Source organism: Streptopelia decaocto, assembly GCF_964273445.1.
Source record: "Streptopelia decaocto genome assembly, chromosome: 1".
In the NCBI taxonomy this organism is placed as follows: Eukaryota; Metazoa; Chordata; class Aves; order Columbiformes; family Columbidae; genus Streptopelia; species Streptopelia decaocto.
In genome coordinates this window covers 115,371,803-115,391,367 of record NC_138663.1, presented here as the reverse complement: position 1 = coordinate 115,391,367, position 19,565 = coordinate 115,371,803, and the positions used below count along the sequence as shown (strand labels likewise).

At 37.6% G+C, this 19,565-nt stretch overlaps 1 protein-coding gene across 2 annotated transcripts in view; it reads left to right on the top strand.

The window, feature by feature from the left end:
* EFHC2 (EF-hand domain containing 2) overlaps positions 1 to 18,893 on the top strand; it is a 66,939-nt gene extending 48,046 nt beyond the window's left edge. For both annotated transcript variants that reach the window (XM_082070753.1, XM_082070754.1), the window contains exons 11-15: positions 3,030 to 3,163; positions 8,434 to 8,631; positions 9,217 to 9,309; positions 16,159 to 16,264; positions 18,634 to 18,893. In XM_082070753.1, the coding sequence (XP_081926879.1) occupies positions 3,030 to 3,163; positions 8,434 to 8,631; positions 9,217 to 9,309; positions 16,159 to 16,264; positions 18,634 to 18,729 (627 nt within the window). In that variant the 3' untranslated portion in view covers positions 18,730 to 18,893. The remainder of the gene's footprint in view (positions 1 to 3,029; positions 3,164 to 8,433; positions 8,632 to 9,216; positions 9,310 to 16,158; positions 16,265 to 18,633) is intronic.
* The last annotated feature ends 672 nt before the right edge of the window (positions 18,894 to 19,565 follow it).

The following is a 19,565-nucleotide window of genomic DNA, read 5'->3' as shown; positions in this document are numbered from 1 at the left end:
GTTCTTAGTGCAGGTTTTAGTTGTTCCCTGTCTGCTGGCTCACCAAAGTGAGTGAATCTGCAGGACTCCCAAGACGCCAGGAGGCCTGGCACAGCCTTGAGGACTGCGAGTCTTGATGCCATCGTGCTGCTGAGGCAGAGGTAGAAGCAACCTGATGCTGCCGCTGCCTTTGAGCCACACGTGCTGTTCTCACTCAAATGGAAATAGCAGAGCGGTGTGATTTCTTTGTAAATTAATGTGGAGTTAGCACCACCTGCCTTCCCTGGAATAGTGAGAAAGGTCTGCAAAATTCGTGTTGATGTGAAATGCTATGACTGCTAAATGCTTTAAGCAGTAAAATACAAAGCTGTATGCATTATGTTTTCTTACTGCTGGGCTGTTTCTCCTCTGAGCAGAGTCAAAACCAAAGCTGTTCTCCAAAATGCAGAGTGCATCATTAGATTGTAAGTGTTCTTTGGAACTGCTTTTTTTGCATTGATTATCTTGGATCAAAGAGATGAGATTTTGGTTTTCCAGACTGAATGGTTGTATATTATCAAAATAAAATCTGCAAAATGGGAAGAAGCAACACTAAAAATACTTCTTTAAAGTGAATTTTGAAATGTTCTTTGCACAGCTATGACTTTAAAACAGCTAGTAGAAAAAAAGGTTTATTCTCCTAGTGATAGATGCTTTATTCACATCCTTTGAATAGAGCTCCAGAAGTAAGGACAAACCCTGTTTGCCTCAGGGCATCAGGGGTTTTCATACTCAAATCACAAGAACTTCAGCAATTGTTAGAGAAGAGCAGAAGATGGTTTGAAGAAGGGGAAACAATTTTAAGATTAATATTTGTCAGGTTTTTTCTAAAATTAGAAAATAAAATTTCCTTCTGAATAAACAAAGGTTTTCTTTCAGTAGAATGCATCAGTATTTTTTTCTGAAAACTGGTGAAAGAAATCCAGATGGAAAATGCATTTTGACCACATTTCTATAGGCATATGTTTATTTAGTTGAAATTTTAATTGGTAATCATTGTGCAGGTGGGAATTGATTTTGCCATCATTGAAACATTTGTTTGACACCACATGAGATATTTGGAAAGTTTTATGTTTCTGCTTCAAAATTGTATTTATTGTATTGTTTTTAAGTTATGGGGGGAGAAACATTGAGTATTGTAATTTTTGATTGCTACCTGTGCTGAAAGTAACTTTAAGGATCTAATTCTCAAAACTTTTCAACACTTTTAGTTTCTTATCCAATTTGAGGAAAAAAGATGCATTTAGAACGTGTAAATTTGCTTGCAAAGCAGAGCACGTGTGTTGTGCACAGTCCTGCTGGTATTATCCAGGTTTGAGGAGGACTCTTTCAAAGAAGGCATCACTGTGCCTCCTTGGAAATGAATTAATCGTCTCTTAAACAGTCTCAATTGTTCAAATTTTGTACTCTTCTGCAGCACAAACATGGAGGTTGGTTTTACTTCCATTGAATTCCACATAATAACCTCTGACTTAAGCAAGACAATCAAACAAAACTAGATTTGTGACTACTAGCATGTCAGCAATTGCATGAGAATGGGGGAAAGCGGGTAAAGAGTTATTGCCATGCTGCCTGGATACTCAATGTCTATGTAGGCGTTTGCAATATGTAGTTTAGAAAAAAGATGTAAAAATAACTGCTTTGATAATGTAGAGAAGGCAGATTTTTTAATAGACAGAACACTTTGTCCATCTTTAAATACTCTGCTGATTGATTCCTTCTGTCCCATCAGTTTGCAATTTCTGCTTCTTGCTTTTTCAACAAAGCTGTGTGCTTACAGCTCAAACAATAACAGCTTAGGGAGGGGACTGAGAAAGCTGCTGTCTCTGAAACTTTTTGATTGCTGGTGCAGCTGCTCCACACTCTACGCCTTGCATGGCATCGCATGCCACGGTTGTAACCTGGGGCAGTTTTGACGCATGCAGCAACTGTTTTCTCTAAATCTGAGCAGGTTACCTGCAACCTCTGAGATATTTTGTAAACTTGGATCACTCTATACTGCTCTGGCAGTGTCTTAGGGACTTTAAATACCCTTTTCTAGATCTCTTTGAATGGATACAATGCTGTGGACAGACTTCAGCATAATTCAGAGTGAGGCCTAATCTTTGCTGTGATTAGGTCCTTAATACCAGTCACAACAAATTTCAAATAATTGCTAGTTAAAGCAATGTTGCTTACTGGAAGAAATGGTAAAAAACTATTTTTGGACAGTTTATTACATTTTATAGGTTAGGTAGAGCGTGGCAGATGAGTGGGTGTATCAGATATTCATGCTTGGACTCAATCCCTATTTAATGACTAAATACATAGATGTTTTATCTTAAAAATGAGTGGAGCAAATAAATCTTTGGTAGAGCTCAAACACAACAATATGAATGTAGGGTGGAAGCTTAAGTGCTCTAGTTCTCTTTATCTAAATTTAAGTTTATTTTAATGGCCTATAGTTGCAGAAATAAGCATTCTACTTACATGATAGGAACAATTGGTTCCTAACAAATTTTCAATCTGCTACTTCTGAGTACGTAAAACAGCATACTCAGTCTAATATGAATATCTGTTCAACAGTTCATTGAAGCCAATGATGAAAATTTTTAACATGGTGAATGTTGTTAATTGAGAATTAAGCAAGATGCACCAACATAAAGTGAGGACCAAGTTGTTAGAACTGTACTTGAAATGTTTCTGCCTCTGCTTTAACAATTCAGTCTTTGAAGTAAGAATGGATGCCTTTTTAAGTAGCTGGAATACTCCTTCTGAGAGTGCATGATGTGATGATTTTTGTTTCATTTTTTTTTATTCTCAGTAGGAAGCATTTTTTTTCAGTAGTAAGCTTCCCTCCAAGCTTGACACAGTGCTGATTTATGCATTTGAAGTGAGACAATGAAGAAACTAGTAGTACTTAGCTGCTTAGCAATTCAACATTGTCCTGCATCTTGACAACTCTTGCTGGTGCATGCATAGTTGGTTGCAGAGTGCCTTTCTCTCTAACCGATGTCTTGCTTTCCTTTAAGTTCCCCATGGCTGATGTTGGTGTCATCCTCAAGAAACTGAAAGACATAGCTGAACCTCGTTCTCGAGAAATCAGACAGGTGTTTGCAGCTGCTGACCCTGAGCATACCAAGTTGATTGAATATGACCCTTTCAGGTAAGACAGTGGATTTTGTTTTTTGAGATTTAATGAAGGCACATTCCCCCAAAATGTATAGAGCATGACTGTTTCCTGATGCTTTCTGCACGTGTAAGCTGACAAATGGCATACATTTGTTTTGCATTTACTTGGAGACTGTGTGAGAAAGAAAGTGAATCCATGCTCCAGGAAAAAAGAGAAATGTGGTAGTTTAAGCTGAAAAGCACAACTATCTGCTTTTTATGGAGCTGGCATGTGGTGTTGTGAAGAAAGTCATGTCAGCAGTAATATATACACTGAAAAATAAAGAAAAGTCCATCCTGAGAGTCAAACAAATGAATTAGTAGTTTTGAAATTCAAGAAAGAATGATTGAGTTGCCTCCTGAAAATGGTGTTATTTGGGTTTTGAATCATTGATAGTCTTCACAGAACCAAAGTGTATTGAAATTATAGGATGGAGTGGTCAGCATCTTTAAAAAAGACTGGAAAGCAGTAATGAGAGCAATAATTAATGCTTGGGTAGTAATTTCAGCATAGATAAGGGTAGCAGAAGTCTGGATTCTGGCAGTGATCCAGATATGGCAATGAGCAAATGTGTAGATATTTGAACGAGGAAATCGTGCTGAAATGGAAGCTGATTTCAGGACATGGCCAGAAGTTACGCCACGGAAGGTTCAGATTGGATATTGGGATAAATTTCCACATGGAAAGGGTTGTCAGGCACTGGAACAGGCTGCCCAAGGATGTGGTGGAGTCACCATCCCTGGAGGTATTTAAAAGACGTGTAGATGAGGCTCTTAGGGGCACAGTTTAGTGCCAGTGTTAGGTTACCTGTTGGACTCTGTGATCTTGAGGGTTTCTCCCAACCAAAATGGTTTTATGATTCTATGATTCTATACATACTTGAAAGAGGAAATCATGTTGAAATGGGAGCTGATTTCAGTTTATCTCATCTCACAGCCAGAGTACTTGAGCATATGAACTGTGTTGGGTACTGGAAAAGTTAATGATGTAGAACAGGGGAGGAGATTTTACCTAGAAGCTTTTGTTTTTCACAGTGGTAACACATATTTAGGCACTGTCATAATAACTAAAGCATATAGATAGATGTATATTGTGTAGAATGGCATCCCTACAGAAATGCTCACAAAGGCAGAAATTGTTTCTGAAGCACATCAGAACATATGTAGAAGGTTCTTCCAGCAATTCAGAGTGAAAGCAGTGAGAAATTAAAACAACCTGGTATTCAGAAATGAGAAAGTAAAATGTAGGATTTAAACTAAAAGAGGCCATAGTTTTGATCAAAATATTTTGAGACTCAGATATTTTACTCAACAGAAGCAAGATTTTGGATTGTTAATTGCAGTAAGAGGAGAGGGAAAATGTTATTACCAGAGTAAGAAGGGGAGAAAATTGGGAGTTAATGTATATCTGGGGAAAATTTATAGCATTTGGAAAAGAGTTTTAATTTATATGCACAATAACTGTTTAAAATAAAATTATTATGCTTTTAATTCAAATTATGAAATAATATTCCACAAAACTTTATCTTCTTACACACACTAAGAGCAAGTCAAAGTTTTGCAAGATTTGCATGACAAAATTGGTGGAGCACAGTTGTAGAATGCAGGGAAGAATTTTTATTTTATCAAGGAGAGGCTCAGTTGAGTGTAAATTTAATCACGTCATATTCTGTTCAGCTGTGTACAGCCCGGATATTTAATTTAGGGTAGTGCTGTTCTGTGCCATGGGTCTAGTTATATAGCAATGAGGCACTTGGTTTCAGCAACAAAAATGCAGTAGCCCTCACCATAAGCACGAGAGAAAGCAGCAGAATCTGTGCAGTAAATGCTTTCTTGGCCTCTGTGCTCGCCTGGGCCAGTCTGAGCACCTACCAGTCATCCATGTCCCTCCTGCTGTGTGACTCGGGGGGTCTGACAGGAAGCATTCACGTTGCCAGAGGAAGAATTTGCCTCTAAGAAACATTTAACTTTTGTGTTTTATAGTGATAGTAGATTTTGTTTGTTTCTGTTCACTTATATGATATACAATAATCCAAAGGCTCTCTTTTCTTCTTATTATTTTTTTTAATCTATGTATAATATTTCAGAACAAAACCCTCCACTTTTAATGCTGAAGGCAAGAGCACTTCGTTGCATCTATGAAAAGTCAAAGTTATTTTTCTATGAATAGAATATGTATTTTTCTTTCAGTTTTGTATTTTCTTAGGTACATCACTACTTATTTTTAATCCGTTGTGGCATTTTGTGATTATAACTGACTACAAATCATTATTTTTAGTACAGCCAATTATCTGTGTGACAGCTTCAACCAGCATGATAATCCTCTTTTCTTATCTTAAATACAGCTAAAGCTTTACTGTGCTATGAATTTGGCTGTTCAGATTTCTTTGATTCTACCTATGTAATTTTATATGAGCCGCATTTAAAAATACACTTAAAAGTATGATGTAGCGAAGCAGAATTGTTATTATGCAATTTACTTCAGCTACTTTCAGAACCCAAATCTGTGGCACGTGATCCAAGAAATAAATACATGGTGTACACTGAAGCTATTCCCTAAGCTCTTGTTAAAACTCTTGAAAGCTCTTTTAAAAAGGGAAGAAAAGAAACCACTAAAACTTAGATGCCTGCGTATCACATGTTCCTATCCAGTCTGGTTTTCTCCTAAGCTACTGGCAACACTGTTTGCTGTTAGAGACAAAGAACCATCTGAGTTTAACAAAGATGTCTGTCTTCAATTCAGCTTGAGAAACAGCTCTCTTAAGCAGTTAATTATTATTTATTCTTTGCCTACCAAATTCAGATTGCAATCTCTCTTATTCTTGTATAACAAAAAAAAAAAAAAAAAAAAAAGAAGAAAAAAGTAAACCAAAATATAACTAAGCTGTGAGAACAATTGTTGCAGCTTGTTTTTGTCAGGAGGAACTTAGATGTAATTCTGTTTGTGAATCTTGGGTCTTGTTTATCAGTCCCTAGCAATCACTAGAATATTCCTTTAATTCCCAAATGAGATAATAATTTTATCTGGCAGTTTTGTTGCCTTGATTGTCACTGACTGGCTTGAGAAAATAAAAGACCTTTAAAATCCTGACACTGGAAAAATTGGTGCCATGTGTGGAAATCCAGCCTGTGGAAATACTCAGATGGATGATGTTACCTCCATGCCTTCAGTTTCGCCAGCCCAAGTGTTTAGAGTGCCAGGTTTCTTAGGCAGTATTGGCCTCTTCTTTGGGTTTGCAGTAGCATTACTGTAGGCTTCAGGAAAGAGGCTCCAGTTTTGACTGGATCTCTAAATGCTGCTACAATATAAATAATAATATTCAGTAAGCGGAATAGTAGTAATGACAAGAGAATTACAATATTGGTAGGTGGACCAAGATTTGGTCATTGAATTTGCATAATCTCAAATAAGGTTTGCTACTGTCAACAACTTGTCTTTTCTTTATATTTATCTCCTGCTATTGCAAATACAGGATCTTTCTGATTTATTTAAGATGAAAAAACCCAGCAGTTGAATCAAGGTAGACACCATACAGTATTTAGCATCCTTTTTTTGAATAGCTGTGTAAGCACAATCATGTTCTCTGAAGAGATATCTTCGTTTGAACAGGACTGCACAAGCCTCTGAGAGGAAGCAAGTGAAAAATTGTTGACAAAATTTTGCTGTTTGGAAGGGTACTAAGTTTCTCTGCTTTCGGTTCACATGTGGATGTTAAGATACTGATTATCAGATGCATTCAAGGATTTAACTATTCTGCAGCCAGAAGTTTGAGTCTTGTGTCAGAACTAATAATTTGTTCCGCTTGTTTTCGAAGATCGATATATAATCACAGTGCTGCAGTACCCTTGAGGGTACCACAATGTACAGCTCTAATTGCATCAGCAATTTTGGTGAAGTTTATTCTTAGTGCACTTTATCCACAAGTATTATCTATAATTAATCTAATTTTGACTGAGGCCCGTGGGCCTATGTTGAGCTCACCAGAGGCAGACATTTGCGATGATAATGGCAATGTAGTTACACTAAGTTGGGTTTGATGAGAGGCCTTGTAACAGCTGAGGTAACCTGTGGTCCAGGCCAGTTTGTTCCAGGAGAGCAGGAAGCCTCCTAGGTTTCGGCATGTACCTTGCTACGTTTTTTTTTCCTCTCTAATGTTCTGTCAACATCCAGGGCATATGAAGAACGCTGTAATCATCGAAGGCAGCAAAGCCCCCACTGCAAAGACAATGTAGTCTTTAAAATTAGTCCTTCTCCCCTCCACCAACAATGTAAAGCAAAGGGAGATTGTTCTGAACTGTAATTACTAGTCTTGCTTCTTAAACTCCAAAGCCTGTGTCCATTTGCCTTCAGGAGCTTGCCCAGAAATCACTCCAGCTCTAATACAAGTAACAAATTCTTGATATTAATGGGAATGACTAGTTATTCAGTGCCAGCACTGGCCCATCAGGTGGATCTCAGGAATATTTCCTTGGACTGGGCTGATTTGTCTGAGCAGCACAAGCAATCGTGGAAGAGCACATCTCAGACTCTTCCATGCATGGTATTTGATTCTCTGCTGACAGTGTCCAAGCATAAACTGGTCTTGCTGCTGCCTTCTGTCTTCCATTCTTGCCAGCAGGGCCTGTGATTTGCATTCTCTCTGTGACCATTTTCTGTTTCCCTTCCTCCAGCTTTTCCCCAAAAGCTACCCAGCAGGGCCAGCTTTCACAATGCTTCCTGAAGTGTGGCTTGACACTTGATTTATCTGTTCTCTACTGGGATCTTCTGCCCCACTTCCCCTTTGCTGATGTTAATTCTCTCTCTCTTTTTTATGCAACTGTTATTGTGGATACTTTGTGTTTACAGATAATTAATCATGTGCTGCAGAATGCAAATTAGGAACAAAACAGGGTCATATCTTACTAACTGACTGTCTTGTTGGGTAAATGCAATGACAAAAATGATCTCTGCTAATATTCCATGCCAATAGGGCATCTCCAGGTAAAAGACTTCAATCATTATTATTAAGTATTTTTGTAGGTATAGCCAACTAATTGACAAAATGTGGACATGCTGTAAAAAATTAAGAGTTCAGATAATTTCCATTACACCTCCTTGAACAGATCTGGATTTCAAATATAAGTGGATACATTCTTTAAAGATCTAAATACAACATTTTTTAACAAGTGCATTTTAATCCTTCCCCCCCCCTGAAATTTAGTGATTATTAACTGGTTTTAACTACTTTACCTAACATTAATGTAAGCTGTTGTTCTTGTGAACAGAAATTTGATTGTCAGTATCACTGATGGAGCGTTTTCAGAACATGAAGTAATTACCCTTGGGCACTATTATGGTGTGAGAGATGAATACAAAATAGACCTCCACTACCTCCTTGCAGTGGCTCAAGAAAAACTAAAGAAAAATAACTTTGACAATTTTGAACAACTGTCTGCGGTGCTTACATACAATGACTGTAAAAAGTAAGTTTCCTCTATTTATCCTAAGCTGTTATTTGGGAAGGTCTGCTTGTAAACCTACCTGCTTTCTGTTTGTTGCTGAGAAAACCAAAGAATATTATTTGTAATGTTAAGCCTCTTTCAGTACTTGACAGTAGACAAGGAGAGGATAGATTTTTTTTGCCTCTTTTTCATTTTGTTTGTGGACTTTTAATTATAGCTGCTGTACTGAACATTCTATGAGATAATCAGATGCCCGTTCACAGGCCAACACTATTTTAAATCACAGGGGGATAACAGTGAGTTAAGGGAAGAAAGAAAGAAAGGATTTGTAACTGATTCTTTATGTGACTCATTTACCCCTTTTGTTCTCTGAAGTCACAGATAAAGAATCACAGAGAGGCACTAAGGACCTCAGTGTCGGGGAGGCAGGCCACCATGTACATTTCAAGTTTCTCAGCTTTGTAATAGCAAAATTTCATGAAACCTTGTTTTCTTTACCTCTACCCCAATATTCCTCAGGTGTTTTCCTATTCACAGCAACATTCACTTGAAGTAAATCTGGAAAGTACCTAATGTACACTTCTCCCCGTCTTTCTGTTTGTGTAGATGTGGAGTGCTGCCCCATGAGACATGCAGGACTGTTTGCAAGTCCTTTAAGTTGCCGCTGGCTGATGAGGATCTGCAACTTTTACTGACCATGTAAGTTAAGGGCAGATAGTATGACCTGCATGCGTGGGTGCAAATCAATGCTAAGTATCTACTGCAGACACAGTTCCTAAGAACTTGTCATTTATATAATATTGCTAATTTCGTGATACTGATTTTGTTCCTGTACATGTGTGGACTTTCCTATTTACAGAGTATTTATAAGCTGAGGTGCATCCATCTTAGCAACTTCATTTTATCTGGCATGGTAGATCATCTGGGTTTTGACAGAATTCTGTGGAACTAGTCTTATGGGAATCAACTACCGATACTTATCGTGATCAACGAGATTCTTTTTTTCTTTTTATTAGCTCTTCCTGTGTATATGTAAAGTAAAAACAATAATGATATGAAAGCACATTATGTGAGTTTTAAGAAACATACCAAGATGAATACAATGAAATGTCTTTGAATCAAGTAGACAGCATCAGTAGTAAATAAAAGTGGTTTGCTACTGCTGTTAATCTCACCTGAAACGTATTGTAATTTTTAAAAAGGAAAAGGACTGTTGTCATGGTTTTGGTATTTTTCTACAGCACATTTAAGTGTTTTGAGACTAATTGCTTGGCTAGCTGTATTAATGGGAGAAGGTGAAAAAGAACTAATATTCAGTGCACTTGTATTAAAGGCTAAAGTTCAGAGTAACCTGTGGTGTTTTGAACACTCATGTCATGTTGAGTTTGGTTTTCATAGCCAGATTTTCTGGTAATAGGTCTCTTCCTTGTGGGAAATCCTTAAATGTATTGTCTGTGCTTTCATACTGTGTTAAAAGCAGGAGCAGGTCTTGTCTTCTGTCATGTTTAGATGCTTTCAGGTAGAAATGCTTCTTGATTTCAGGAGGAATTGCAAACTAAGCATCTGGATTTATCAGATAATGAAAATACTCTTGTCAGGCAGAAATGTGCTATCCATTTTAATACAGCATCTTTGTACTGCAAACAAGACTTCCTACTTAAATCAGTATCAAGAAGACTGCTTTAGGAAGCCTGAGGGGCTATTTTTCACAAAGGCCTTGTTTCCAGACCAAAACCTTACAGAATAGTTCCCTGCAGTAGCCAGAGAGATGACTTTGGCAATTTGCTGTTCATCACTTCTGACAGGTTACAAGCATTTGTCATCAGAAGCATGTCTGAATTTTAGCATTAATCTAAAACTCATTTTTCAGAACTCCCACTAAGCTGCCCAATGCAAAATGTGTTGGAGGACAGTTGACGTCCTGTATTAGACAAGGAGTTCTCATAGTTTCCACTTCATAAAAGCTGAAATTGAATAGATGCACAGACAAGGGACTGGAGGTTTTCCTTCATGTACTAACTCAATGCTGATGAAAAACAGACAAGCCTGACACATCATGGGCTCCAGAGACATGTTTATTGTTTGTGAATTTATACCAGGGAAAGCTTTGGTAAAATGAACCCCTTCTCTCCTTAAGAGTCTCAGTGTAGGCAGTTAAAAAGAGAAAGCCCAGTACACGATAATAAAAATTAGAGATAAGCTTAGGAGACAAGGAGACTAAGGATTGGATTTCGTCCAGCTTTAGCCAGGTACCATGACAGCTGAGTTAGGATTCAGCAGCTGTAGGTTCTTTCTGCAGGCAATGGAGGAGTTATCTGCTCAGCCTGTATAAGAGGTAGATTTCTAAATTACCATCCGTTTCCCTTTGTCTCTAAAGGGGCTGTGGTCCGCCTGTATTTTAAATTTCTGTAGGAGAAGGGTAAATGGTGTGCAGCTGGGCCTCAGAAATCAGTGTGAGAAGTACTTCACATGATGGAGTGCTATGTGTCATGCCAGGTCTGAGTTACAGTGTCAGCTGCTTCAAAAGATGGCAGTTCACGTGGTGAGTCACTGCGCTGCAGGTAAGAAGGAAGGTTGTCACATTCTTAACAATGTGTGCAGCTGGCGTTGCTTGGGAAGTTTATTGTTACAGAGTCAGGGCAAGAATTTTTTAAAGTCTGTTTAATAGGAGTTAATTTCCAGTAATCTGGAAGTCAAAGACTGGAGCCGGCTGAATGAGATTTAGACTTTTCCTTTCCTCTCGCTTCCTGTAGTTTTCTTCAAGACTGAAGAATCAGGAAACAGGCAGGTTTATTGTTAGTGAAGAACAGTCTTGCTCCTGGAGAGTATGCAATTCTGTGTGGGCAAAGTTTGTCAACAATATTCATTCCCTAGTTAGGTTTTTTTTTGGATAAGAAACTGTTTAATTTTGTGTCCACTGATGCTTCTTAATCAAGTGGTGGTGGTGGTCCTCTGGTTTGTTTCTGTATTTATGAAGGAAGAAAGTGGTACAATAAAAGTTGCTGGACTGATTCCCACAAAATCAGTATATATAGCTAATGCACTAGCTGGACCCTATTCAGCTATAAAACGATGCTAGACAATGTGATCAGATAATAGTTGAAGGCTGAAACTATGTGTTTATTCAGCTTTGCTATCCAAGATTAGGTGGCAAAGAATTTTTCTAGGACTTAATGGCTCTGTTTCTCCATTTTGAAACGTAATACTCTAAAAGTATTTATTATTTACATTTGTAAATTATACTGCAATTATCTGTCACTTATTAAAAGCAAGGGATGGGACTAGAAGTTACTGTCTAATTTTGTGGTCACCTCCAGATGACCCAGGGCTTTGTTTACTGTACCCAAAGACCATTCAGTTTCCACAGAGTGCAGAGAGAATTAGCACAAAGACTGAGGTTTCATAAGACCCTTTTAATTGCAGGATGGTGAAATAGTAGGATTTAGGTACCCGACAATGTGTCCATTTTTCCAGTTTACCTGAGCTGGCTTATTAAAAGGTATTTCCTTTCTCCATCAGCATTTTCTCAGCTTTTAATCACAGGGCAATACAGACTTCTAATCACAATGTATTAAGCAATGCAGATGGTACATTGTTTCTGCCAGAAAACCACAAGAGTCATTATAAACATTTCTTCAAATTTATGCAGGCATAATGAACAATTATAGTTTGTTTAATAAATATATGTTGCTAAAGTGCTTAAGTAATGAATTTAGGTTTGTTTTTCTGTTATTTTTATTTACTGCAATGCTAATTGTATGCTAACAAGGACTTAAAAAGATGCAGTCCTTCCTCAGAGGGTATATAAACAGCTGGCGGATAAGGAAAGAAAAGAAATAGAGAGAAGAAAAAACAGATGATGAGTTGACAAGTTTTATATGTTGATTGTTCCACATTGGTTTAGTTGTCAAGCATATGTCCTATTTTAAAAAAATATTTATTTTAATTTCTGGTAAAAGCGGCTGTGTAGTTCTTCACCTCTGTTGGACTCTGGAGAGGGGGGCTTTTTATGTTGAAGAAGTGAATCCCCAGTGGCTGAGGTAGCCACGCTCGACAGCAATGGGGCTCCTACACGGTCATCCCAGTTCCCAAGTGACTAATAGGCCAGGCCTGGCCACTCCTGCCAGGTTTGTGACTGGGTAATAATTTCTTTACCTAGTTACCTACCTGTAAGGTTTTTTTGGGGCTGACCTGTTTCTTTCAGGAAGCAAACCCTCTTTTCCTGCTACAGCAAGTGTCCTGGTAGCAGGAGCAAGATTGGAAATGGTCACAAGATCTTTCTCCTGCGCTCTGTCTTCTGCTTGTTACCTTTGATGCCAGAGACTCCCTGTGCCATTTGAGATGAAAAGACTCTCTAGCACTAATATTTGGATCTCTAAAAGAAATTATTTCTGTTATTCAGTATACTGAGGAACTGATGGTTTAATTTCTAGTTGTTCAAGACATGAATAAATGTATACACAATTACTTAATTCACAGTGATCAGCTGCATAGATTTGTCTGTGCTTACTGTTTTAATTCTTTTCATATGAGCAGTTTATGACAATTTCGGTGTATACCTGTGTTACCGAGGCACTAGCATGATGCTTCTCCTCTTTTATTATCAGATCAACTTCTTAATGTTATCAAAAACTAAGGAATTTTAAAAACTGTACATGTACATGAACTTTTTACATAAATGTTTGGGTTGCAGATTTCTTGATAGGAAAGAAAAAATATTTGTAAGTAGCCTTTACTCAGCACAACATCCTCAGGAATGGCCACAATTTGATTTAACCAGATTTTTCACACATCTGGAGTATTTAATTATGAATATATATTTTTAGAAATGGAAATGTGTGATTATTTGTGTAATTTCAAAGATAAAAAAAGGTCTGCAAACTACAATAGGGATGGGGGAGTGACCTTCATAGTCTAAAACCAGATGCATTGGTGAAGTCATAGGCCAAAACTGAAATGAAACATGGTTTCGAGAGATCTTTGTTGCATCTTTTTGATAAGACAAATCTAATTTCCTTTCCTGGAGAGCATGGTCAGCTTCAGTCATATTAACTCCAGCCACTGAAATGTATGGCATCTCTGTCCTAATAATGCACAAATTGATAACATCTCCTCAGTCCATCTGAATGCTCTGTGCCAAATTGGAAGTGTGTGCTTTTAGTAGATTGATACAATAAGTCATAGCTGGAAAGAGATCTAAAGAGTAGATTTTTTCTTCTTTCTGGATTATCCTGGAGTAATATTTTAAGCTGCTTTCTGTAGCTATTTAAATATGAGTTTCAGAAATCCCATTTCCTCTGCCCATGTTAAAACGTTTGGTTATAGTTAACTTAATGTCCATGTTGTCATCTCAGTTTGATAGTACTGTCACATCAAAGGTCTTTTCTCCTCGTTAATGTGTGGTGAAAGCAGAAGCAATGCTCTTCTTGACTTCATTGCTTCAACATAAAGTTTAAGCAGTTACACACCTTCGCTACTACTTTAAAAATCCTGCTTGTGCAACTCTGCATCTTGGCAGTAAACTTAATCCTTTGACTTTCCACAACAAGCAAAAGATAGATGCATATATAATGAAAGAAAAAAATAGTCATGATAGTTCTGAAATTCAAAATCTCTGTGCCATAGTTGTTTGTTTTTTTTTTTTTTTTCCAAGACGTATAAGCTTTTTTATTGTCTTGTTACTTGTAACGCAAAACTCCTTTCTTTTCCCAATTGCCACCTGCAAAAGCCTGGAACAAACAAGAACTCCGTAGAAGTGGGAATGATGGTATTCTTTTATATTGGATATATTCCCCAAAAGTAAGGCTTTATGAAAATGTTAACTTGCGTGTGAGCTCTAATAAAGAAGAAGCTATCATAGGAGGGTTTCTCATGGCAATGTTTCAGGCTCCTCTTCAATACTGGTAACAGTAGCATTCTTTTCTGACTTCGCTTTCATCTTCAGCATAACTCACTGTACTTAACATCCCAGTTTATCACTAGCATCTCTGTTTATGGCTCTCAGTATATTTTATTATTATCTCTCCTGCTGACTATGAAATGAAAGATGTGGGGGGAGGAGAAGGAGAGGATGAGTTGCAGTTTATTGCAGTTTATTTTTGTCACTAGATTTATTTCTCCTCTTCTTCAGTATTGTTTTCCAAGTTTGTGCTGTAAATTCTCCCTTAAAGTACCTTCATGCTTAATTTTTACCAGAACCCTCTGCAGTGATTGAAGGGTTTTGAGGCCCATGTTTTGTGCAGTGCTGTTTCTTAAAGAAAATGATAAAATGGTTTTCTGGAAGACTTGTTTCCTCAAGATCATCTTGCTCCTGTGCAGTAGTATTTGTGTGACCAGATGACATGGCAGAATTGTTTAACCTGATGTTTTCCACCAAAGAGTAGGTATTGAGTCTCACTAGTTGTATATGTCTCTCTGTGGACCCCAGTGAAGCACAGACACGTCCAGGGTGTGCTTATATGCCTGAAACAGGTCCCTCTTGTATGCAACTAGTCTTAGGTGAGACAGATATCATTCACAGAAGCTACTGGGACAGTATTTGTAGCAGAGCAGTTAAGTTGTCCATTTTAAGAATGATTTGCATGGTAACGTCAGGTCGTTGAGGATGTGACTAGTCCCAATGAAAAACAGTGGTCCCCGAGTGCCTTGATTACCAAAGTGTTTTGCTGAATTGAGGACTTTTTTTCTGAAGCTGCTTCATCCAAATCAATGGCAGATGATTTAGGATGATGTAGTTTACAAATCTGCTCCCAAGGGGTTTATTAATGCAGGGTAATGATTTTAGAAATTTGAGGGAAATGGCATGTTCCACATGTGTCTGTAGACCTTAGCTGGCAGCATACGTATCTTCATGCATTTAGGGGACCCTCATAACTGACACAAATATGTATTTATTCCACAGAAATAAAGAACAATGCCATAAAACAATAACCAAATTACAAAGCTTGTGACTTAATTCTGGCTATTATTTGACAGGTTAGAGAGCTGTGTGTTTGTCAGTTGTACAGTGATCCCAAGGTGTGTGCAAACAGCATTTTTGAAGGGTTGCTTATTTTCAGGAAATGATTGTAAAAGCCATATAAAGTAGGTCACTTGTGTTATAGCACAGCTATCTTGCATCATTCTACCTGTTTGTTTTCTACATAAAGGAACCATGCACTGGTCATCCTAATTCATCACAATTGTCAGATCCCAGTGCTGGAAAAGATTGGGCAATGCATCAAAAGTAAAGTGAAATGAGTTGAAATGTAATAAACATTAAAGAAGTTGAATTCTACTATGAGAAACAATAATAAGGTGCAAGAAGTTTTTCAGTTCTGGCCCAGCCAATGTGTTGCTATGCTTGTACACAATGTGTTTGTAGAATGTATGGTATAGAACTCCTGACAGTTTGGTAGTGTTTTTCTGTACTCCTGCTAGTGTTTGGTAATAAAGGAGTTAAAAAATATTGTCCTCAAGATAATGTATTAGTATGCTGTAGATAACATGACACAACTTTTTTAAAAAATTTCCTTTAACCTTGAATCATCTTATGGTTATTCTGCTTAGGCTTGAAGATGATCATAAGCAAGTGGATTATAAAAAGTTTGTGGATGGGCTGAACTGGAGAGAGAATCAAATCCCTGCTTTTCAGACAATAAAAGTTCTTCCCAAGGTAAAACCAGTGTATTCCAGCAAAGGAACAGTACAGTATATTGATATGATTTGTTCAACTTTAACATGACTGCCTTATCCAATGGAGATTACAACAGTTTTCATATTTGCATATTTGTGCCTGTTTTCTTCAAGTAATTACTTTTTTCTGTGAGGTTTGGAAGGAAGCAGAGAAGACAAACAGGGACAAGGAGCCCTGTAACACACCTGTGCTTAACAGGTGTCACATCTCTGTGGCATGTTTCTAGAAGGCAAAAAAAGAGAGAAGGGGAAACAGGTGTATTTGTCCATGAACGATGGGTGTGAATACCACTTCACCCACAAATATCATTGTCACATGTCAAACAATCTGATTGCTTGATGAGGTAGTCAGGAAATACTTTAAACTCCACTGACACTGCAGAAAATAGCAATGTACTTTTTACAACTCCATAGAAACTTGTACATGATACACCACATCACTGGTGGGCGTACAGCAAGAGTAGTATTGGTGGATCAACTTTGTACGTCTCCACCAGCCTGTTACTTAGGGTAAATAACAATGTGGTATCAGCAAATTGCAGAGATTAATCTTGCCCTCTTGTGCTGAATGGAACATTTTAAAATAGAAGGTGCTTAAGGCAATTATGCTGATTTTTAACAACTTTGTAACAGATAAATCTGAAGCCCTTCTGCCAACACGTAGTTTTTTAGTTTTGGCCCAGCCAGTATGTTGCTATGCTTGTACACAATATGTTTGATTGCATTCAGACTGTTTAGAAACATAGCATTACTTTAAATTAAAGTTCAGTGGTGACATCATTTAAACCAATATTCCTCAAGTACTGTGCTGTTATCTTGACTCCTCTCACTTGACTCACCAGCTTGTTCTTCTGTAGGATCTCAAACTGTTGGTGATGTCTAACAAGAGCCCAATGCTGCTGGTTTGCTCTGCTTTCCACAGTGGTTTATTTTTCACCTTGTCATTGAGAAGAATTTTCCATCTTGTACAGATAAAATCAAAGGCCTTCCATGTGTTTTATACAGCAGTCCTGTGGTTCAAAGTGTGCATTAGGTTTTGTTCAGTGGGTATTCTTTGTTTTCACAGAAGAATTCTGTGCTTAAGTTATAATTCAATATTTAAACAATGACTGCTCTCAGGAGATTGCACCAGGATAAGGGGCCTCATGAGCCTTGGACCACAGAAAAAGCGGGTCAGAGCCTGTGCCTGGCGGATATTTACCTTGAAGATGGTGCAAAGCTCTCTAACAAAAAGCAAGGGTGAAAGAAGCAGGGGCTCAGATCCCCTTGCTGTTGAACATGTTTGGCCATTTTTTCCCCCTCACAGGATGTCTTATCAAGGTGAGGGACGGAGATGGCTCCTGTGGGGTGAAGGTGGGGTGCAAGTGGCCGTGGAACCAAGAGGCAGCCTTCACAAGTTGAAGGTGTGGAGGAAACATGCTTGCAAAACAAGCAGGAGGTTGAATTGGACATTTGTGGTGAAACGTTTGTTCTGATCAACATAAGAGATGAGGTTTTGTTTGGGTATGAAGAAGACAGGAGTGGCCTGTGCCCAAGAGCCCCACTTGAGAATGGTACATGGAGTTATGGGACGAAAGTTACAACTGAAATCAAAAAGGGAGAAAGAGCATCACTAGAAATCATAATCAGTCATCATCATGCTGGGATAATCAGTTCCTCATCAGCTCCAAAGCCTTGCTGTAACTGTCATACTGATATATAGCACTATTTTTAATGAACTGTATCCAAATTGGTACCAGTATAGTTTGCGGACTTTCATTGACTTTATTACTTCGTTAGTTAGCTGCAATATCTAGGCTATCTTTGGTATGGTACAAGAATATTTTAATGAAGAGATCAGTATGGAATGGAAATAATCAGAGAAAGGAAGGGATTTAAATCTTGTTCAACTTTAGAATCCAATTGTCATTCTGTTTGTGACTTACTGTGAATTAAAAGCAATATTTTGGGGCTACAGTACCTGTATGTGACAGATAGATTTTAGCAGCAGAGTTGTGCTTATTTAGCTGACTTTTAAATTCTTTCCCTCTGTGTCATTATTTTCTATGATTTTTGGTGTTGACACATAGATGACTTACAAGACTTGCAAGTATGAGTAGTTTAGTGAAGAAAAGATAGCATTATTTAATTTGAAAATACCTGAAAAACAGCTAATGATAGAAAATATTTTTAATAAAGTATTCTGCAAGACTGATAAAAATGTGCATGTAGTAATATTTTAAGAGAATATGCTATATAAAGGTCCGCTTTTTCACAGATATGTAAGTGGAAATGAAGCATCAAGTTGACTAGCTTTTAATTTTTCTTGTTTTAAATATTCTAAGATATTCTCTGGGTTACTAATTTCAGAATGAAGATGAGTGGGGTGAACAACCACCATACCTTCCTGTGAAAAAGATCAAATACTTACCTCTTCTGGATGATCTGTTTGGCAAAGAAGAATAATCTGATCCATGCGAGGGACTACTTTTGGATTACTGTTTCAGCTCCAAAACTTACTTAGATACTGAAAACATTTCTTGCAAAACAAAAACCTCTGATGTAGGTTTTATTACATTTAATTACTTATTCCAATGTAGATGTACATTTTGTGCATTTTTCTAACTCTTTCTAAATCAACAGTGTGCTTTCGTGCTTATACAAGTATAATTAAAACTGTTTCCTCTAATCTTTGTGTCTGGTTATGTGGAGAACTTAAAAATATTGAGAAACCTTTAAGCCAAGCAGAGCAAAATCTGACTAACTTTGCTTTGTTCTGCAAGCAAAAGAGGTTATTGGACGACCTTTTAAAATATTAGCACAGTATGGTAATTCCTTTCTTGCTCTTCAGCTTCTATCTGTTGGTTTTTTTCCTATATCCCTGTGGCAATGCTTAAGTACTGTCTGTGTCAAAGCTTGTGATTTTGTGGAGGAAATACTAGCAAGGTTTTAGCACAGTATAAAGTTGCTCTGGTATCAGAGATAATTATAGCGTTCCTGTGTAGAAGTAAATATTTTGCAGGCATGGCACGGAAGCTATCAGTCTTTGCTTTTGGTTTTGAATAGGACTCAGCTTAGTAGCCACCCAAGTTTACTTGGGTGGAACATGTATGAGAGAAGGTGTTTCAGTACAATTTAGCATACAGCTTTCTTGCAGTAGCACAGTACTTCCCCTTTGAAAATTAATTGATGCCTTTCTCTTTGCTCAAAATCATGATGACTAAATGGAGTTCCTGTTAGCATTTTTGGTATCTTTTTAAGCTTATGCCAGCTCAAAGCCATGATTACATCTGAATTTACTG